Source organism: Pinus tabuliformis, chromosome 1_2 (genome assembly GCF_031772625.1).
Source record: "Pinus tabuliformis cultivar Carrire ecotype Pingquan chromosome 1_2, CPIR1, whole genome shotgun sequence".
Classification (NCBI taxonomy): Eukaryota; Viridiplantae; Streptophyta; class Pinopsida; order Pinales; family Pinaceae; genus Pinus; species Pinus tabuliformis.
Window position 1 is genome coordinate 637700081 of NC_142298.1, and position 23194 is coordinate 637723274.

At 35.9% G+C, this 23194-nt stretch overlaps 1 protein-coding gene across 1 annotated transcript in view; it reads left to right on the top strand.

The window, feature by feature from the left end:
* Positions 1-17633: 17633 nt before the first annotated feature.
* LOC149207259 (respiratory burst oxidase homolog protein F-like) overlaps positions 17634-23194 on the top strand; it is a 33541-nt gene continuing 27980 nt past the window's right edge. Inside the window, exons 1-3 of the mRNA XM_089397983.1 lie at positions 17634-17713; positions 17797-18076; positions 18165-18210. Of these exons, the coding sequence (XP_089254109.1) occupies positions 17634-17713; positions 17797-18076; positions 18165-18210 (406 nt within the window). The remainder of the gene's footprint in view (positions 17714-17796; positions 18077-18164; positions 18211-23194) is intronic.

The following is a 23194-nucleotide window of genomic DNA, read 5'->3' on the forward strand; positions in this document are numbered from 1 at the left end:
TATAATCAACATAAATTAATGTGAATATTTCATTCTAATAAACTTCACAAGAGTAGTCTTTGGAGGAATACCTGTACCGGTGGCTGATGGAGATACCTTTGTCCTGCTGCTCCTGCTGAATGTTCCTCTTAACGGACCCAACCAGATTTACCTCCCAGCCAACTAGGAAATAATCCCTAGCCCAGGAAACCTCCATAGGTTCCCTGGCCCTCCGAGCCCAAGTCCAACTAGATGTAGTGTGTGTGTCTAAGATGAAAGATCCAGACCAAGATAACAATACTTCCCTTCTCTCAACAACCCAAGAAACCTCCACAGGTTCCTAAGGTCTCCAAAAACACAACAAGTCCAAACAATCACAACCAACCCCACAATCATAAGCAAAACCCCCTCCTCATTTCTCCTTTCCCCCTTCCCTTTTTATTCCCTCCTTCCCTTCTCCACCTCAACCACCTCTCATTAATGTCATTAACTTATCATCCATCCTCACAGTTGACTTCTCTTCTCCCAAGTAAAGCTTGGAGTACATTTGGAAATGTGACATGAATATAAAATTGGGAATTTAATGGGAAAGGACCATGTCTTCTCCCAAGTAAATCTGAAAAGTACATTTGGGAATGTGAGATGAATATATATATTGATGATTAAATGGAGAGGACTATATCTTCTCCCAAGCAAATGTGAGGGTACATTGGGGAATGTGAGATGTAATTACATGGAGAGGACCATGTCTTCACCCTAGTAAATGTGAGGGTACATTGGGGGATGTGAAATGATATATTAATAATGAGTTGGAGAGGACCATGTCTTCTCCCTAGTAAATGTGAGGGTACATTGAGGAATGTGAGATGAATACATATATTATTTGAAATAATGGAAGGAGACCATATCCTACCTAAGATTCAATTTGAGAATGTAAGTTGGGAATTTGAATAATAGAAATCATGAATTTTATACTAGACCAATATTTTTCAATATTTTCAAATAATTTAAACATTAACAAAATTTGTAGGATAACATTTAAGTGGGGCATTACATACACCCCTCCTTCGGAAAACTTCATCCCAAAGTTAGAATGAAAAGATACTAGGAGTTTGAAAGCATAGAAAATCAAAGAGAGTTATAGCAATAAAATTTGATAAGTCAGACAATGACATTATTTCCCATCAAGAGTCTCCAACTAATCTATATCCTCCTATCCATCCTGACCTACTTCCGTCCCCACCCTATCCGTCCTCTTCTACTTTATCAGTGGCAACGGCCATACTAACCACTGATAAAACCGACATGGTGGAAGTGTCGAATATATCGACCTAATTTCCCCAGCAGGCAACTGGCAATCGTCATCACATGTCTAGGGTAGCGTGTCCACCACTTCCCTCCCACGATTCCAGGTTTCAGAGGATACACGGTGGGAAATTCCTCCACCCCTCCTTCAGAACTAGGGTCAATGCCCTAACACGGACCACACTACAGAGCTGGTTGGACTTATCATCGAATAATCCAGTCAGGTTGTCTTGCCACCTGTCATTTGCATTTTACTCGTGTCATAAGAGTGCATATCAAGTAGATACCAAATGTAATAGAACAATGTACATTGTACCTTTTCTCATTGGTCGTCTCGACCTTCCCCAATGGAATAGTAGATCTTGGTTATCATACGGTTCTTTCCAATCTGTAGTTTAGTTCTCATCCATGCATATATATAACCACAAAATAGATATAGATACATGATCTTAAACATCATGTTTATTAAGCCCAGTGTCCACGTGTCAATTTTTGTTGTTCATACTAGAAATAAATCTTACATCAGATAAATCATAATTTCACTAAGTCATTGATTAGATAAATCATATCTATATAAGCCTATACGATGCAACAATAACTCTAACAAGTCATGCACTAGATAAATTGTAACCAAGTAAGTCATACATTTGGTCATACATCCAACATTTCCATCATTAATACCAAATCCATCAATTGATTTTCACGTGTCCAACCAAATGTATATAATGTTCATAAATAACAACATGGAACTGCAAAATATAACCTTAACATAGGTGGCTATCTACGTTAAAATGGGCATCATAAACGCTCATGTGACATCCTTGTGGAACCCCTCAATAACAATTAGAGTTGAAACAGATTCAACTGTCTGTCATGGGAAATAGCATTTGAACCCGGATATGCTATAAGGTGGTACCAAAACCAAAATAATGGCAAGCAACGGATTAGTGCACTATCAATTCCACTAGAAGGTGCTAGTATAAGTTTTATGCATATAATTTCTTTAAAACCTTAGTGAATATAAAAGTCCCACTCTTCCAATTTGATGGTTTTTTCATCTTCCAAACCCATTTAGTTAATCTTGAAAATAAAAGACTCAAAAATTCAAAAACTGTTTCCAACATGATTTTCATACTTTATTTTTTTTTGTAAATTGAGAGAAATGTTCTCTAAATGTCAAGAGGTTCAAATTTATTATATATTTAATCATCGTTTACTAGTACTAAAACAATTTCATGATATATACTGCAGCTCTCAATATGACCAGACAAATGAGAAATAATTAAATGAATGGAATAATTTCCTTTGCCGTGCTGCTATTAGTATTTCCCTTCTAAATGGCACCGCATTTCTAAAGATGCCTACTCCTTTCATAAGTGGCCAGTGACCACAAAAGTTGTGAAGAAAGTTGAGGGTCCTTTTATCCAAAACTAGAGACACATTATTTTTCATGACATTTTTATTCAACACTAGAATAAGGGTAAAAGTGTATCCTAATATTTTCACTGGTCTTTTATTGACTAAATAAGCTTCCATTCTAAAATCCCAAATTCTCTACGAATTGATCTTCTCATTTAATTTAAGATCATTAAAAACAACTATCACAGTAAGCTTTACACAAGTCCATAGTATTCAATCTATGTTTTCACTAGAAAATTATACCACCCATAGAATAAGCATTAATGTGACATATAGGGTATTTCAACACATCCTAATCTGAATTCCCATGCTTCATAGTTGTTTACTTCTTAAACTCGAGATTTGTTATTATGACATCCTCTATGAAGAATGACAAATATACTATCTAAAAGGTAATCCTACTATCCGAATGGAAAATTTACTTTATTTTTAATAAGAATAATGATAATCTACTATCAACAGAATTAAAAGCCACCTCATATGTAAAATAGAACTAACTACATTCTTTAGATTGGGACACATTTTGGGCATAATTACTGGCTCCATTGTAAAGATATACATGGATGCTAATGGTCCTTGCTGTGCATGTTGAGGAAAAGGGGTCAGATTAGGTGAAAGTTTGGGAAGATTTTTGATAGATAACTCTGCAACCTATTACCTAAGCTAAAGGAAGTCTATGTTATGCATTGCAATATTGACCTTGGGGCATGCTTCTCGAAACAATTTAAAAAAAAAAAAATAAAAAAAATCCTATGAAGAATGTGGTCACATCTTGCACTTGACATGTGGAACATAAGTTATGATTGTACAATCCATCATATAGGAATCACACCACTAGGGCTAGGTATGAAACCTACACAAGAAATTTCTTGTACACAAGTATATTCTTCATTGTATCTCCATCATGTTGTATCCCCTGGATGAGGCTTGAGATTACCTAATGGAACTCTTACCTGACTTCACATTTTGTTTCTTTGCTTGATTCAAAAGATGCTATAGCCATATAAGTGGGAAAAGCGCTACGAAAAATATTGATTCAGGAAGATCTATTGAATCAAATGGAGTACTCAAATACCATTACTATTGTAAAGAGGCAGGCACTCTTTTGCAGCAGGTCTGTGAGATAATGATAAGGATTAAATCTAAACCTTTTCTTTGAAACTAAGCTACATGAAAAATGGAAACATGTACAAGTTTCCAAAATAGGAATGCCTGGAAACATGCCCCCCCGACACACCCAAGAAAAAAAAGAAAGAAAAACGGTACACAGGGAAAACATGATACACACATTAAATAACACATTATCTTGCAAGAAATAAGCAAGAAAATAAAAATGATACACATATTTGACATTTTAGATGGAAACCCATGTCTATATTAACTTTTGTAGATAATTACATGTGCAAAATCCCATAGCTTGGTGGTCTTGAATAATCTCTATCCCATACCCCCATGGATGATATAATCTAGTGGAAATGCCACAATCCTGCCAACCCTAAAGTCCTTAAATCTTTTAAATCTGTTGAATTATGAATGGAATATGAAATTCTACTTCTCCATATAAAGTCCAATGAGGTTGGAACCACTCTCAAATATGCTAAATCAATTAATGGCAATGTTAAAGATTTCAGCAAAAGGATAGAGAAAGTAAGAAATGAGAATTTCAAAATTTACTTTAAACATTTAATATTACTAGTAATTACCAAAAGGACAAACACTTCATAGCTCAATCCCTATCTCTATTTTGTCTTGAAAGGGTCATTGGCACAGATATGGCGATATCTTTCTGTGGGTCCTGTGCCCCTGATTGTTTATGAGCTGGGTTCAGAAACTTCCATAAAAGCACCAAAATGTCATTGGAAATCTGGTGAAATGCCCTGGGAAAATGCCACCAGCTGTATTATACAACGAGCAGTGTTTCCAAGGCATTTCAAGTAGGGTGATGTGGCCAAAGTTCAAACTAAGCATTTCCTGCAATTTAGCTTTGAAATTATGTTAAAATTAGAACAAATCATGAAAATATTTCTGAAAAGAGTAGTATCTTTATATGAAATGAAAAAATGTTCTTTTACCAATATTTTCCAAAGCAAAAATCTAGGGGTGAACAAGTTCCCAACGCTTATAAACTTGTCTACAATGCTTTTCCAAAAACAAAACAACTAAAAGCAATTGACTAACATGATTGAAGCATGTGTCCACTTAACAAGTCAACGAGCAAAGAGCACTTTTGAGCATTGTTATGAATGGGCCATTTAGCACATGGCAGCACAATATCTCTACCACTATATAAGCAAAAGGGCAAGGGCATAAAAAGAGAGAGACATGGACCTAACAACTTTTGCCTTATTGTGCTATGCTTGCCAAGTATTCATTTCTTCTAACTAGTACTTTTTTATGAGAAATATTCCTCTTATCACACCCATATTTAGCTTTACGAGGATCCCTTGTCCCAATTCAAATTGGTTTCTCTTCAGCGAGGCAGCTGGGGGTGGCGTGTATCTATTCTAACAAAGTCTCTCAGGACTTGTACTTAGCCCCAACCACTGTTGTGTGCTTTGGTGCACATCCAAAGCATGAGCAGAGGCACTGGCTGGTCATTGGCAGGACTTGAGCCCTTGTACAGGCTATATTAGTTATCCATTTTAACTGTCTAGGCAAGCTGTTGTTGACACTGAATAGCTTTTTACATCCTCTTTCTTTTGAGATTTTGCTTTTTTGTTCCTTAGATCCAGAAGGTCCCTTCTTCATTTGCTAGTGGATGCTTTTCTGCTTATTCGTGAGCACCTGTAGATTTTGAGTTCTAGTTCTAATTTTAACAATTTCTTTGCTGGTATGGCATAGGAATTATTTCTCTTATGCGGAAAAATGATCAATTGTATTTTTAGCACTCTCATATTAAAATTGTCATATTAGGAAGATCAATCCGTTTGATTAAGAAATTAATCATAGCACCTTCTCCCTTATGAAAGTAAGTCAGAGTACTAACATAAAAGCTTCATAAAGGTGACTTTAAAACCCAGAATCTAAAGCAGAAATACGATAATAGCACTCAGAAAATTATGAAGACATTAAAGGTTCCATTGCAGTCTTGTTCTTGATTTTATAGGGTGAATTTTCCCTGATATTGTTATGGATAAAATATTAATTGATAGTGTAAAGCTATGGTAATTAGATTTCAGATTTTTTGAAACTAAGTTGGTGTCATGAAAACTACAGGGGGTTTATACCATGACATTTTCAAGAGGTTTAAATTTTAAACCTTGACAGCCACATATGTTTAAACTTTTTACTTTGATTCTAAATTAGAGAGGGAACCTTTGGCATGCTATATGGCTGTCACGAAATTGAATTCATGTCAGAGTCAAACCTTCAATTGTGATGGAATCATTTTGAAAGCTTGAGTAGTTTGGAAATTGAGAATATCCATACCTTCATTCCTGGTTGAGTTCACAACACTGTCACCTAAACAGGGATAAATTCCTGTGAAGTCATCTGGGCCTCTAGTCACTTAACTCTTTTCCACATGCTCAATTATTGGTTTCTAAATTCCCTTCTAGTTTCAATATAGCTTCTCATAGGATGAAGTTCAAGTAAAATATATTGTACTATGTCCACGTGTATGTTAGAAGTTTGTGCAATCACACAAAAGTGATTTGTATTTATGGCACTTTATTACTGTTGAGTAGCTGCTAAATATGCTTAACCATGCTAAGAGATATTTTTTTTTTGAGCTGCAATCAAAGTCGAGGTTACCTTATATTCTAGTTTTGTTTGATTTGGTATAGCTGTGATAGAGAAGTGTGATGAATTACCAGTCATGATATGTTGTGGGCTATGCAATTGATTGTGTGCATAAACTTTTTTTTGAGAGGGACACCTTGGCTCAACTTTCTCACAGGGCCATTGGGTTTTGGATGTCTTACCAGAGATTTGGTGTCGAATGAGGGTGACTATTTTTGGTGAGGCTTTGAGAGACCCTCATATCAAGATGAATATTTCTAGAAATAAGGCCTTGAAATTTCCTATTGGGCAGGACATTGGGGGTGTTACAGTAAGGATTTGAAAGATAATAGAAGGTTATGCAATCACATGAAGTCCTTTGTATTCATGATCCCCTTCTTTGATGTATGGAAGAGTGTAAATAAATAGTGGACATGGTAGGTTTTGAGAACATTATCAGACTTTAGAAGGAGCTATGAGGCTTGTTGATATATATTTTGATTTCACTCTTGGAATAGTAAGGATTTGAAAAACTCTGGCCATTTCCCATATCATTCCAACCTGTGAGAAACAACCAACAGAAAAGGTCCTGGTTCATGTTTCTATTAATAAAATTTAAATCACTCTATCTCCATTTCATTGTTCATGTGACTAGTACGTTAGCATGTCAGAAATTGGAATGAGTATTTTTTCATCCATTCTAATGATGAGGAGTTTCCTAACCTTTCAAAAAGCTCAAAATTTGGTGTATGTCCACTCAAATATTTGCCTTATATTGGATAACAGGTGGCCTGCCTTGTTGCACCCACTAGGATGTGAGATTATGGCAGTTCTCAAGACGATGGTGCCTTAGGAGGTGCTGAAGGTTACTATAGAGGAGAGGTTATAAGGTTGTAATCATAATACCACTAATCCTGGTCTAAGTGGTGCCTCTGCCTCTTTCATTCTTAAAGAAACAACAGATTAGATGGTATCTGAATAATAGTTTATTTGTGAACTGATTTATCATTTAGGAACTGAACCGTGAACATTTTGACATGTGCATTGTTGTAAACTTTCTATTGTGAATATAAATCATATCATTGAGGATAACGTAGTTTTTGTTAGAGCACAAATATGATCTTTTTTTTTTAATTTCATAATTTTTAACGATGTCGAAAAGTTCTAGCATGATTGAGAATTACCATTTTCCTTTCTGAATCCTTTTCTCATTTATTTTGTATTTCTAGTAACTGTTTCTCGTTTTTGGGAATATCATATGAAAACATAAATATGCCTTCCGTCATTGAACTGATCTAACAAATTCTGCACCCATCAAGGAAAAAGACTTTGTCTTGAAATGAAAATCTTACTGATCAAAAGAAAGGGACCATCGTGAATTTTCTGAAAAACTTAAACCCTAATAGTTTGATTCTTAAAGAAGTCTAAATGCAATGATTGCTGCCAATTTGTTATATTACAGACAACATATCGAAAGAAAAGCCATGCCTACCATCCCAACCTGCTAAGGTGATTGAAACTATAATATAAGTTTCAGTGATACCTGAAAAACAATAATTTTATCTCACCGTGATTGTGAGAAGAAGATGAATTTGGTCATGAATGAACAACAGCATATTTTCCAAAACTGCTGACTACAGTTAAGTAGAAGTGATGCATAACCAAATCCCAGTTATAATTAAAACAAGACCCACCAGATAGTACTTAATATTCATATCCTCGCCCAACAGAACTGAGCCCGCCACTGCCGTTGCTGCAAAAGTAACCGCATTGTTAACAAGCACTGCAAGGGAGATTGGGGTGTCCACCAACATGAGAAAAAACCCAAATAAAGCCGAAAAATTAACGATGAAGGGAATGGAGTATTTCCATACACGTAGGAGACCGATTCAATGTTCTATATAATCAATTAACCATCCAAATCCGGACCTCAATTTGATGGGTAAACATAGTTTTCTCTTCCTGTTTTTCTCCTAAAATTGTTCAAACCAGACTCAGATATCACTCGATTGGAATAGAAACGCAATGAGTGAACGAAACTAGCAGTGGCCTCATTGCTGGCACCATGTCATTGTATAGTTGATGGTGCTTACCCTCAATGCTGCTATAAACAAACTCAGAAATCTGCGCATTTAATCCCTGGTGTGCTTCAGAATTATAGCCATCATCAATACTAAAATTGTGATTGCCTCTCTACATTTTTTTCCATATATTTTAAAGATGGGAGCCTCGCAAAAAAAAATTTGAAGGACATAAACACAAACTAATAGGTTTGCAAATGAAAAAGACCAAAATATTTAATTCTGCATAAGAAGAATATTTGAGAACCTTGGTGTTTTAAAACAACAATCCTGCAAAATAAAATATAGAAAAGGAAGCAAGATTTGTGAAATACTGCCTGATTCATTAGTGGAAAGCTCCCCTGGTTCAACCTTAGAGGCCATGATGCTTGAATCTTCAATCAAACTACTTGGGTTGTTACGTCTATAATCCAGAGCTCCTCCAAGAGATGTCGACGCATGTGCCCATTTTGAACATGTTACAATTCTGTTAATTCTTTGCAAAAACAAGCACCCTATGATCTAGGCGCTAGTGATGGCAAATTTTTGTGGGCAAGTGCAATCTTGTTGGGATTTGAACTCTGGTTATTGGTTTCCCACGTAAAGCTAAAACGCAAATACGACAGCATGCTTTTATGATTCCTTGGCCGATAGAGATCTAGAGAGCTACGAAGGGAGGGACAGAGAGCATTTGATGGGTGTTCAGGTTGGCAGCTGTATAGGAAAAAAACTAAGAGTTGCGAAGGACCAAGTCATATGAGCCTATCCAAACCATTCAACCATCTCACCAAAATAATTGGGTCAGATCTCATATTCAAACAGCCCTCCTCTGGGAATCTTTTAGTTCTCGTTCCCATGGCACAGAGATAATAGAACAGAATCCACCCACATGTTGATATTCATCCCCGTAATGAACACCAGCAGACCAAGAATAAACGCTGGGCTCCCGAGCCAACTAGCCATGTAGTTACCGTAGTGGGAAATCCAACGGATTTGCAGGTAGGTGTTGTATGTGTTGAAAATAAGGCCATGGCAGCGATGCTGATGGGTAAAGGTTGTTAAGCACAACAGCTTAACAGCTACAGGGTCGAAGGTTCAAGCCCTCCTTCTAGTGGTATTTGCGGTTTAGTGGGCTTTGGGTCCAGATTTTGAACTTGAGTCTGATACCATGTGTAAGAGCCCTATCCTAGGGTCTATTAACAGATCTAATTTTTTCTGAAATTAAATGCGATAAGAGGCGATAACTTACTTACTTACACAGCTTTTGAAACAAATAAAATTTTATCATTTACATTATAATCAACGTAAATTAAGGTGAATATTTCATTCTAATAAACTTTACAAAAGTAGTCTATGGAGGAATACCTGTACTGGTGGCTGATGGAGATACCTTTGTCCTGTTGCTCCTTCTGAATGCTCCTCTTGACAGACCCAACCGGATTTACCTCCCAGCCAACTAGGAAATAATCCCTAGCCTAGGAAACCTCCATAGGTTCCCTAGTCCTCCGAGCCCAAGTCCAACCAGATGTAGTGTGTGTGTTCAAGATGAAAGATCCAGACCAAGATAACAATACTTCTCTTCTCTCAACAACCCAAGAAACCTCCACAGGTTCCTAAGGTCTCCAAAAACACAACAAGTCCAAACAATCACAACCAACCCCACAATCATAAGCAAAACCCCCTCCTCCTTTCTCCCTTCCCCCTTCCCTTTTTATACCCTCCTTCCCTTCTCCACCTCAACCACCTCTCATTAATGTCATTAACTTCTCATCCATCCTTACAGTTGACTTCTCTTCTCCCAAGTAAAGCTAGGAGTACAATTGGAAATGTGACATGAATATAAAATTGGGAATTTAATGGGAAAGGACCATGTCTTTTCCCAAGTAAATCTGAAAAGTACATTTGGGAATGTGAGATGAATATATATATTGATGATTAAATGGGGAGGACTATGTCTTCTCCCAAGTAAATGTGAGGGTACATTAGGAAATGTGAGATGTAATTACATGGAGAGGACCATGTCTTCACCCTAGTAAATGTGAGGGTACATTGGGGGATGTGAAATGAATATATATATATTAATAATGAGTTGGAGAGGACCATGTATTCTCCCTAGTAAATGTGAGGGTACATTGGGGAATGTGAGATGAATACATATATTATTTGAAATAATGGAAGGAGACCATATCCTACTTAAGATTCAATTTGAGAAGGTAAGTTGGGAATTTGAATAATAGAAATCATGAATTTTATATTAGACCAATATTTCTCAATATTTTCAGATAATGTAAACATTAACAAAATTTGCAGGATAACATTTAAGTGGGGCATTACACAAAAAAAAACATACAAAAATGTATTAATCCACAAGTATAGAGCGAATATTATTAAGTGTTTTTTTTTATTTAAATAAAATTTATCTATATTTTAATCTTTATTTTAGAATAATATTTTAACTAAAATTAATAAATTTAGAATAAAAAAAGTTTTTTTTTTTTTTTTTGTCGAAAACAGGGACTTAATTTTATTAATCAAAACAAAAAATAAAATTGCTTTTTTCATATACTATAAAGCATTTTTCTACAAAGAACTAAACAAAAAAAAAAAAACCATTAACAAAATTGATAGACATAACATAGGAGCAACCAAAGAAAATTGATAAACATAACATAGGAACAACCAAAGAAAAATGAACGTTAGCTCATCCTTTTGCCCTTGTTTTTTTCACCTTGTGCCAAACATCTAGAGTTGATTCAATAAGAACCATTGCCAATGCATTTTCAATGACCACCTATGGAGATTCTTTATCAAAATCATAGCTTTTCGAGACGTGGAATCTTTTTGTGCCCCATAACCATCTGAGGTTTTCTTACTACTAAGGATAGGGTTTTGTTGTATCTATATAATTGTTCGAGTCGGTAGCTACGAGACCTCTTCCGGTTGATATCCAGAGGGAGCCCTATTATCTGCATCATGTTGAGCTTTGAGATTCTCTTTGATTTCGTTTGGGCTCTTTTTGTGTCCTCATAACAATCTCAGGTCTCCTTACTACTAAGGATAGGGTTCTGCTATATTTGTATCGGTAGCTAGGAGACTCTTCCCATTGATATCCAAAGGGAGCCATATTATTTGCATCATGTTGAGCTTGCAGATTCTCTTTGATTTCTTCTTCTTCCCCCTGAAAATTGCCATCGTTTTGCATGATTGGGTTACCTATTTTTCTTTTTTGGATTTTTCTTAGCTTGTGGGCATGTAAGCTCGGAAAATTGCCATCCTTTTCGGTGATTGGGTTACCTCTTTTTCTTTTTTGGAGTTTTCTTAGCTTGTGGGAAGTATTTTGCAGATAACCTATTTTAAAACATTCACGACATCAGAATGCCATGTTTTCAGAGTCCAAAACTTGTGTCCACTGAAAGTTAATTTTCTTTGAAATTATGTGATCTGGAATTCCTTTGCTCAGATCTATTTCCATACATATTCTAGTAAAGATGAAAAAACCATTTTTTATTCTTTCCATATCCTTTGTTTTGAACTTGCCCAACCCATTTTTTATGTCTTAAATGACTTTATGGTGCCAAAAAGGAAGGGGGAGCACTGGAACCCTCACCAAAATCAACATGGTAGTGATCACCATTGTTGAGGAATCAAACTCCAGAAACCATGGATTGATAAAGAAACCTGCACTTCCCCAAAACCATAGCCCTTCCTGAATTACAAAATCCAGGTCCTTTTGGGTTTCAAGTTGGACTATTAAAAATTCTTTGGAAGACAAGTATATGTCACAATTTGGTGTCCATAACACGAATATTCATTGAGTAATAGCTTCTAGTTTATGCAGAAGTCATTGAATCTACATACGATTTCCCTTTGTGGACGGGCAGAAAAAAGCGCAGAGACCTCTACATTGTTAGCCTCCAAAGATAAGGGATGTTCCATTTGGTCAACAATATAAGGATGTGGATTCACAAATTGGGGCTGATTTGCATAACTAGAGGCCCTATCTTTGAAAGATATAATAATTCCATTTGACGTTTACAATTCATTATTATTGTTGAGTTCTAGATATAATGGTCTGTTTAAGCAAGGAGAAGTCATGGAGAACCTTTCCTTTATATTGTCCACATTGATATTTTGTGGATATCCCCATTTCTTTTCCATAGACAATTTTAAAGATATAACTAAATCTGAGTTTCCTACACAGAACAATTGATTTTCCTCCAAAAAAAAATTTTAATAAAAAACTGAAAATTTGATTATTTTCCTGTTGTATCGTGATTTAATGAAAATATGAAAATTTGATTCATTATCAAGAAAAATAAAACAAAAATATATAATAGATAAATCACAGGGGATGCTCTGCCCGGCACCAGCGCAGGCCGTACAAAATTATGGGGAAAATATAGGAAGAAATCCACAACAATCACTCTACATATAAATATTGCTCCCTCAAGAAATCAGAATGAGACCACATTACCTGGAAAGCGTGTATCCTTTGACCGGAGTGACCAAAATAAATCTCCAACACCACGTCCTGCAAAACCCCTAGAGGCACTATTTAAATAAAAATCAACCTACCTTGAGGCTGCATAGCAGAGCGCGTCCATTGAGTCGGACCATCTGAATCTGTTGCTGGTAATGGCTAAACATTGAGACCCTGACTTCAAAACCGTCAGAACTGATCCACACTGATCATGAACCTTGCAAATCCACACTGATCATGAACCTTGCAAATGATCGGGATAGGCTCGGGAAAATTGTAACCAGAGGCATTGTTCTGTGCGGGAGCTCCAATCTCGACGGCCACGGCAAACTCAGAGGTGCACAGGAGGGAATCCCTAGCGATGCTCCTTTTCCCACCGCTACTTCTGATATAATTGTGTCACGACACTTACTAATTTCATCGGAACAAAATAAGAAATAAGCATGTTTATATTTTAGCTTAATAAATATATATCAATGAATGTCAGATATGAAATTTTAATTTAAAGTTTTAGATAGAGATAATCTCGTTTTGAAACTATTTCCTTGAAATTGAAGCTTCTAAAAGGCTTTTAAGTCGCAATAATGATTCCGAGCCTAGTTGTCGACATTCATTGCAGTAGCCAAATTATCATAGACATGGAATCAGGAATATACTATGGTTTTTAGATAGAGTGGTCTATTGAGGCAGAGGAATTGGCACGATGGTCAAAAGTGGTTGGAATTCGGGTAAAAAAATTTCAAAATTTTTTGTAGAGGCAGTGTTTGAATCGTGTTTTTGACGGTGGAAATGGATTCAGCACCATCAAAAACGTCTACGACACATAAAATTTTGAAGTTTAACCACTATAACTTGGATTTACAAAAGTCCTTCCCAAATTTTCTCTAAATATGACCAAAATTTCCATAATTTTTTGAGCAACTCCACCTGGTTAGACTACGACCTAGATAAACACTCGGAAAGAGATGAATCTATGTCTTCTAATTATCTTAATTTATAAAGAGGATTAATTATCTTTTTATAAGAAATGATAGTTATTAATTTCATCGTAACAAAATAAGTATTTATAATAAATTTCAAAATTATTTCCTTGAAATTGAAGTTTCAAGGAAGCTTTTAAATTCCCATAATCATTCTTAGCCTAGTTGTCGACATTTATTGCAGGTCCCAAATTCTCAAACATAGGAATGAGGAATATATTAGGGTCTCTAGATAAACATTGAGAAAGGAAGGGATATATGTCTTCTAATTATTTTAATTTATAAAGATGATTAATTATCTTGTTTATGAGAGATGATAGTTTTTTTTTATTGTGAACTATATGAAAACTTTTTAGATTAATCTTTAAATTACATTCAATAATTAAATTAATTATTTTTTCAAACTATTTATTTAATAATAATAATAAAATACCATAAAAACTATTTTATAAATACTACTTTTTACAATAATTTTTATTTTTTAAAATTATAACCTCATTACTAGAATCATATTAGAAGCCTCATCAATTTCATTTATGGCTTGTTAACCGTCACTTTTAAGAAAACTCACAACGGTCTTTTTATTTAAAACATACGTTAATCTAATCCCTTACTCTAAATTATATATATATATATGATGATGATGATGATGATGATGGTTAACGTCCACTGAGACCAAATTGGTCTATCGGACCTACAATTTTCTTAATTTTTACTTGTCTGGCTCCTCGTCTTTCTTGGCGAGATTGGTGTTGTAGCTTTCTTTCTTTTCTCTACGGTCTTCCAACTTCCTTTGTCTTGCATCTCCTTCATCTCTTCTGGTTCTTGGGACATTGGTGTCTTATCTTCACGATCTATAATCAGAGAAGTTTGGTTTAGGAGATCTGCTTTGCTGTTAAATGAAGATTTATTTTCTGCGGTATTCAAATCCTCATAACTGTTGATTTGTTGGGGCGGGCTTTCTCCTTGCTTGCTTTGAGAGTTGTTTCCTTCTTCCTTGATTTCTTGTGACTCAGAGTATTCTTCTTTGATGACAGTGTAGTGTTCTTTTTGTGCTCCTTCCCACCATGTAGATCTGTGGTGGTTTTTTCTAACAAAATTTTTCTCAGAGGCTTTTGGGCAATTTTTGGCTAGATGTCCCGTCTCAAAGCACGATCGACATCTGAAGAGGACACTTTCATAATCAAGCTTCTGGTTCCACACATAGTCTTTACTTGTTAGGTTTATTTCAGCTGGGAATCCGGCGCTGAAATCCATTTCCACACAGATGCGTGCATAGGTGGTTCTGGCATATTCCTCTATTTCTGGGCACCTGCAGTAAAATTTCCCAATTGCATTTTCGATGGCTTTTAGCGAGGAGAGATTCCAGAGATGCAAGGGTAGGCTTGGCAATCTCACCCAAACTGGTGCTGAGGTTATCACTGCTGTAGAGGGATCGAATGATGGGTTCCATGGCTTCATGAATAGGCCTGATTTTTCCCAAAACCAAGGGCCGGAATCTAGAATACATTGTCTGCTTTCAGGATTTTCAAAATCTACTATAAAGAAACCTCTAGCACAGGGGTAAATATTAATTTCATCAGAAATGATAGGGTTCCATACCTCCGAGATCCAATTGTGGAGTGCTATCAGCCGCGGCCAAAAACCATTGAACCGGCAAATTAGGGCACTTTCGGAGAACTTCAAAGCTTCATCGAGTGAGTCCTGGACCACTTGGATAGTGGGAGCTGGGGCTTCACTCACGATATGGGCAGGAGATTGCCCTCCAGAGGCGGATGAGCCACCAATTATTTTTGCGAAGCTCGGAGCCATATTTTACGCAGATCTGGAAGAGATCTGGAGCCACAGTCGATAGATCTGGAGCCGCAGTCGAGCCTGGAAGAGATCTGGAGCCGCAGTTGAGAGATTTTTTATTGTTTTCAATAAAAAATCAAAAAATCAAATCAAAGAAGCCGCAGAAACACTTATATCATAGATTTCATTAATATATAATGTATATAGATCTGGAGCCACAGTCCCGCAGAGAGCCGCCGAGACCAAAGGAATAGAGCCGCAGTCGAGCCTGGAAGAGATCTGGAGCCGCAGTCGAGCCTGGAAGAGATCTGGAGCCGCAGTGGAGACTGGAGCCACAGTCCCGCAGAGAGCCGCCGAGACCAAAGGAATAGAGCCGCAGTCGAACCTGGAAGAGATCTGGAGCCGCAGTCGAGAGATCTGGAGCCGCAGTCGAGCCTGGAAGAGATCTGAAGCCGCAGTCGAGAGATGAAAAATTTGGAACCATATGTAATTTTATTAAAATGAAACCATATTTTCCAAATAATTTTTCAAAACATTATATTTTAAGTAGCATCATCAACATATTTTACTCCTAACTCTTATGTGTAAATTTATATATTTTTTATTTAAAAAAAAACTTTAAAACATCTTCATTTTATTTGGATATTTATAAAATTTTGTTTATTTTATTTCATTGAAAAAATGGGAAGCTCAAATAGAGTGGAAACGCTAAAACATCCTTCTTCATATTTTATTATGTTTTCACATTATTAAATGGTAGATGGTTAACGCGCTTGCTTCTTGTAAGTTTATGTTATATAAGAGTTTGCAGTGTCTAATTGTAATTAAATGTTTTGCTTTTTCAAATGTTATTCATTTTATTTCAAAATAATAAGTTCGAAGGATAATGTTAACGTTCTTTTTAACGACGGAAGAGTTACCATTTTTATAAAAGTTTAAAGATAAATATTTAATAAAATCGTTATAGTATGAAGGGACATTTCATAATTAATACGAATATTTTAATAATGCATCGTATAATTGTGTGTAAAAAATAAAATAAATAAATCATACAATTTTAATTGTTTTTATAAATAAAGATTTTCAAAATAAATGTTTAAAAATGGAGTAAGTAGAGAAAGTAAAATGTTAATAGAATTTTTGTTAGAAAAAAATTAATGGATTATTATGCCGTAAGACGTTTTTCTCTGAAATCAACTCTTTTTTGCTTTACATGTCTTACTATGATCTGTCTCATCTGATGTTAGACGATTAAATTGTTTGTCACCATTCATCAAAAATAAAAAATCTCGTTATAATTGAAATAATACCGATCTTTCCTCCTTGAAACCATATGAATAGCAAGAGGATGCTCGATGCCCCTCCTCGGAAACCCAGCTCTTTCCCTGCAATTTGATTCAGAGAAGGTGTCGGATCTCGAATACTTGCAACTGTACCTTCTTCTAGGATCAATAAACCTTAAAAACCCTAGAATCTTCTTGGATCAAGAACAATCGAAACTTAATCTTCTTCTTGGACCAGCGAACCCTCGCAATTCTATTGAGAGAAGGTATCGAATCTTGTGCCACAAGACGGCCGTGGCTTGCATTGCAGAATATCGTCTTCCTCTCCCCTCTTATCGATCAAAATCCCAGGAAGCGCAAAAAGTTAGCATCGTCGTGGGATGCCCTACCTTGTCATATGCAGGTTGGTTAATTTTATGATCTGTTAAATTACAATAAATTTTCTTATAGATCCAACTTCAATTAGATTTTGAAAATAGGGTTTTCTTTTTCCCTTCTAAATCTTGTGAGATGAAAAGAGTTTTCTTGCTGGTGATTACTAATTTAGTACTTTTAGCTTTAAGATGAAGTTTCTTTGTCAGTTGTAAGTTCTAATCACAGATCTTTATAGAAAATGGAGCCCCCTAACACTGGAAAAAGAAGACTTATGAGAGTGGAGTGTGAACTCTATGGAGACGGCCAAATAAAATCCAAGTATGTTGAACATTAATGAAAGAAATAAAAAACTCAGAAATCCAAGATTCTAAGTATTTAACAAAAAGACGAACCATGTGCAGGTTTCCCAAGCTTCAGATGGACAGGCCATATGGAGCTCTGACACAAAATTACAAGAAATATGACATGCTACTATTGATAGGGATCAGAACTGGCACTACTCCCTTCATAAGCATTCTCAAAGACATGTTAAATCACATGAAAATCGCAGATTCTGCTTCCAAAAGGAAAAGGAACGACCAGGGTCCGACAAATTCTTATTTCTACTGGGTCACAAGGGAGAAAGGCTCCTTTGACTGGTTCAAGGGGGTCATGAACGAAATAGCAGAGATGGACAACAGGGTAAAATTCATCTAGTCGCTTAGCTTGCAAATACCAAATTTTGTTGAATTGAAAAAGATAAACGAATGTTGGATGTTTGTGAATCCAGACTGCTATTGAAATGCACAACTACCTGACGAGCGTTTATGAAGAAGGTGATGCTAGGTAGGCTTTAATTACAATGGTGAAAGCTCTAAACCATGCCAGGAATGGAGTTTATATTATCTCAGGAACTGGTACATATATTTTCTTTCCTTGAACCCATTCAAAGTATAGATGAATTGGATAGAGACAAAGTTGAACAAGTATCAAGCTTCTAGGGATTTTAAGGTGGGAAAATTGAGTAGTAATGACATGCTTAATATTTTCTCTCATGTGATGAGATGTTTGAAATCAACCAAAGGCATTATCAAAATTTTACCGAGGAAATCTGATGTTTGGGCTCTCTATAGGGAATGGGATTCTGCTTGGGATGAGCACATTCTAGCAGAAGTTAGACACAATTATGATATGGTAGAGGTTCTAATAGATTTCACCGAGAAGTTTGGAGTGAGGGTGGCTCCATTAGTAAAGGTTGATGGATACAAGAACATTCGGGTGTATATGAATGCTTGTTAATATTTTCTTTTATTATTAATAAGTTTGCATAACATTAATTGTTTAAACCATGATTGGGAAAGAAATAGTAGAGTAAGCTTACCTCAGGTAGTTGGATAGTTGGGGTAGTTATTGACCCAAACTTCTCTTGGGAAATAAAGACTCCCAAAGAAATCCAAAAGGGTATTAGGAACCTGAGGCAAGAAGAAAAAGAGAAGAGGAGAAGACTCTCGAACTGATTGGTTCATGGAGTTTGTCTAAGGCTAAGAGCTCAGCACTGGGGATTCGGGACTAAATCTGGTAATGACCATATATTTTGAGGAATTTTAGCTATATTTCTAGAGAACTACCTAAGTGTAACACAAGCTCGGGGGAAGGTGCAGTGAAGACTGGCCTGAAGGTTGGGTGGAGTATTTCTCTTCCCTATGATTTGTTTTGTTAAAGGAAAGAAAAGGAAAATAATGCTAACATTATTTGTTTATAAAAAGTTGTAAAACCAAAAAAAAATATTTTCATTGTTTCTCTACAAATGGCTATGAATAATACTAACAATTATTATTTTATGAATTACTGTAAAGAAAAAATTGTTGTGTAGGAAAGAAATGCAAGTGTCACTATATATTAGAGCCACACACACGTTGTAATACAATTTAGACAATCATGTTTAAATTCTATTAACAGAGGCAACCAACACAGTATGGTATAAATCTTGTACGATTGAATTTAACAATTAAACTCTCGACACTAGGCAGAACCCAGCCGAGAGGGTTAGCCCCAGGTAGTGCTAGGGGACCAGCGACCTGGAGTAGTCCCTCCAAGTCCATATAGAACAATAAAAAAGTCTCTGTACGAGGATAAACCCAACAGTTCCATTTCATAATTACAATTTACAAATAATGTAAAAAACTGTATGAAATAACGTTTCGAACCACACAGATATGTATATAAATTAGATAAACAATGAAAGTATTTTCCGCAGGCTTCCATTACAACAAAGCGTTGATAACTCCCAGAAACAGCTAATAAAAAAAAGGTAAACCCTTCATAAATTACAACTTCATTACAGACCTGTCTGTATGCACATAACTAATCATTGCAGGCAGGCAAAATATAATGAACAATACTTAAGTTTTAAAAAAAGGAACTTCCAATAGTTACAGTCCTACTGGACAATTTTCAAAATAGTTAGTTGACTGTACCCATAGCAACACAAGGAGGCTGCGAACGGCACAAGAACCCTTAATACATTCAAAATGAATCAGGTACTGCAGTAGCAACAGTAAGTCGACCCAATTAAACATAGCTGGAATCGTTGCAATCAAACGCCCTCAGAAGAGCTATCAAGCCTTCAAGGTTGAAAATGAGAACGAAGGAACACAACTTGTAAACACAACAAAAAAATATGGTATGTTAAGTTTCATAAGATAAAGTCAATATTCGAGCCATAATCGTTATGAAGAAACCCTCACTACTTGCATGCAAATAAACACAATGCATATTAACAATTCATGAACAATAATTGCCAATTTTAGAGCAATTTATGGGTAAGTTATACAAGTGCAGAATACCTGAGCAGAAAAGTCGGGGAAGTAGAAACCCTGCTGCGCAGACTAGATAACCAAGTAGGGTAGTTAAATCCTGAACTTGGAGATGAAAACCCAACTTAAAAACAGTGAGAATGAGACCGATAACTTACATATGAAGGAAACCACCGCATTACACTAGGTTGTGGAAGCTATAGTATAACCCTCGGACCCTGAATCGCCGCTGAAACCTAGTTCCTGCACACAAAAAAAGGGTAGTGAACTAACATTTCGACAATTGTAGGTAATAGAGCGAGATTATGTATGTAGAATGGGAGACTATTTTGAAAGAACTTCTTTATATCTAATTGGCGGAGTTGCAACTTTAGGAACTGAAACATTTTGATGGTAAAATCTTGATAAAATTCCATGGTAGGTTGCAGGCATGTTAGCCTTAGAAGCACAAAATCTAAACCATCAAACCCTCGAGTAGATGGCAGGCTCAGTGCAAAAGGAAGAATTGAAAAATCACAATCAACCAAGAGGTGTGGTTGCGAGTTAGTTCCCAGGATCCTTGGTCCGTTATTCCTCTGTTGTCTGATCAACTCGACCACCACAGGTCGTAGATCAATGCCCAGATCCCAAGGGAGGACTGCCAGGTGGATGGAGCAAACCAGGCTTCCAGATATTTCCAACCCACCACGGGTTCCTTTGGCGGGATTCGTTAACCAGACAGGCGGTCACATGAATCAATATATTTACAACAATATCAGGTTATAGAGTGATTGCATAAATACTATGGTTTTTGTGATTAAGATATGTCAAATCAATTCATGCACAAACCTTTGATATATGCCAGACAATTGTAAAAATATAACCTTTATATTATATATATGGGTAACATTTGTAAAAATGTAAAGTGTCGTATAATAAAAACAAAATTTATGTGTGTTATTATATGGTAAAATGGGTAGAAGTATAGAGGTACATGACATTTAATATGAACATTTAAATATTTTACTTATAATTAACAATGATTTTTTTTTGTGAAAAGAAAAATAATACCATTATTTTTAAATGTCATTTTAATTCTTTTGTGGCAGAAATTGGGTCAAAAATAAGTCATGTGTTTTAGAAATTACACATGAAAATGCTTTCGTTTTAGTTATTTGAGTCAGAATCCAAGAAATAAGGTTCTATAATTCTGATCGATTTAGTGGATTTTAATACTTTTTGAAGTTTTTTGGTTGATGTTGTCTTTTATTAAAATTGTATTAAAATTTCCATGAAAACAAGGGTCATTTGAGATTTTTACATGGAATTGTTTAACTGACTTACTTTTGGATTTGTTTTATGGAGTTGTTTTTAAGTGGGATTTTTTGGAGTTTATGGTTTGTGAATCCAGGTTTCTGTTAAAATTCACAACTACCTAACGAGCATTTATGAAGAAGGAAATGCCAGGTAGGCTTTAATTACAATTATGCAAGCTTTGAATCATGCCAAGAATGGAGTCGATATTATCTCATGAAGCAGGGTACATATATATTTTTTTAGTTGAACCCATTCAAAGTAGAGATGAATTGAATAGAGCCAAAGTTGAACAAGTATCACGGTTCTCGGGATTTTAAGGTGGGAAAATTGAGTAATAATGACATGCTTAATATTTTCTCTCATGTGATATGATGTTCAAAATTAACCAAAGGCATTATCAAAATTTTACCGAGGAAATTTGATGTTTGGGCTCTCTACATGGAATGGGATTCTGCTTGGAAGAGCACATTCCAGCAGAAGTTAAGACACAATTATGATATGGTAGAGGTTCTTACAGATTTCATGGAGAAGTTTGGAGTGAGGGTGGCACCATTAGTAAAGGTTGATGGATACAAGAACATTTTTTAGTAGTAGCAGGTTGCTTCTTAGCCTGTTTCTGGATGAGTCATGACAAAGACAGAGCTTCCTAGGTTTTCACATCGTGTTCCTACAAGGAGGCTTACAAAAGAGGACATGCAAAACATTTCTGATGTTTGTTGGGTGTTGGATCCTACAGAAACCCCAGTTGGTCTTGTATTTAAAGGAACTACAGAATCTGAAGAAAAGGAAGCATAGGATAAAGAAAAAGTAGCACATGCTGGAGGAATAAATTTTAAAAATAAAATTATTACACTATTTTCTAAGAAATTTATAATAAATATATAAAATATAAATAATTTACTGAGTTAAATTAAATGATCTTGTGTGGATAAGGTGTTGACGGGTGGGGTATCAAAGTCCCATCTATGTTGAGCATTTGTCTCTTATTACATTGTAAGGCATTTCCCTTTGAAAACAACTCCCTTAGCTAACACTGTGTACCTGTTTGCACAATTGGATCGAATGTTAGATGATTGAAATATTTTAATCCATTCGATCCACCGCCTCCTTCATTTAAGATAACTACCTAACTAAATCTCTAAGACCTATGAATCTCTATGATATACAACCTAGAGCACCATAATAGCAATAGAAAGCCATGGATTCATCCCTTGAGTTGTTGCAGCTCTTTGTTGCAAGCATGAGTCTGAGCCTGAGATTGAGCTAGAGAAAAACATTATGTGATCTTCCTTGCAATTGGTTTGATCTACGTGGTGAAACAAATACCGAGAAAATGGTTTCCCCCAGATCGTCTGGATGACCTGTCCACTGCCTAGCCCATTCATTTGCACCAAAGATTCCTTGGATTCGAGCTCTGCAACCAGGATGGCACAGGCGGGTTTCAGGTGGTTCTAGCAATAGCAATAGCCGCTCAAGTGAGACTAAGTCTGAGGCCAATGCCAATCAATGGGAATGCATAAATTGATTTAAGGTTTTTATTTTTTTAGGGTAATATTATATGTTCTGCTCTCAGCACATAATTCACACTCGTTACTGTACCTTACTCTCATTTTTCTCTCCGTAGAATCTGGTGTAGCTGCAAGGGTTTTGTTCGAATGCTACACATTGAAATTGGGATGTATATACCCTCTATCCGTTGATAATGGAC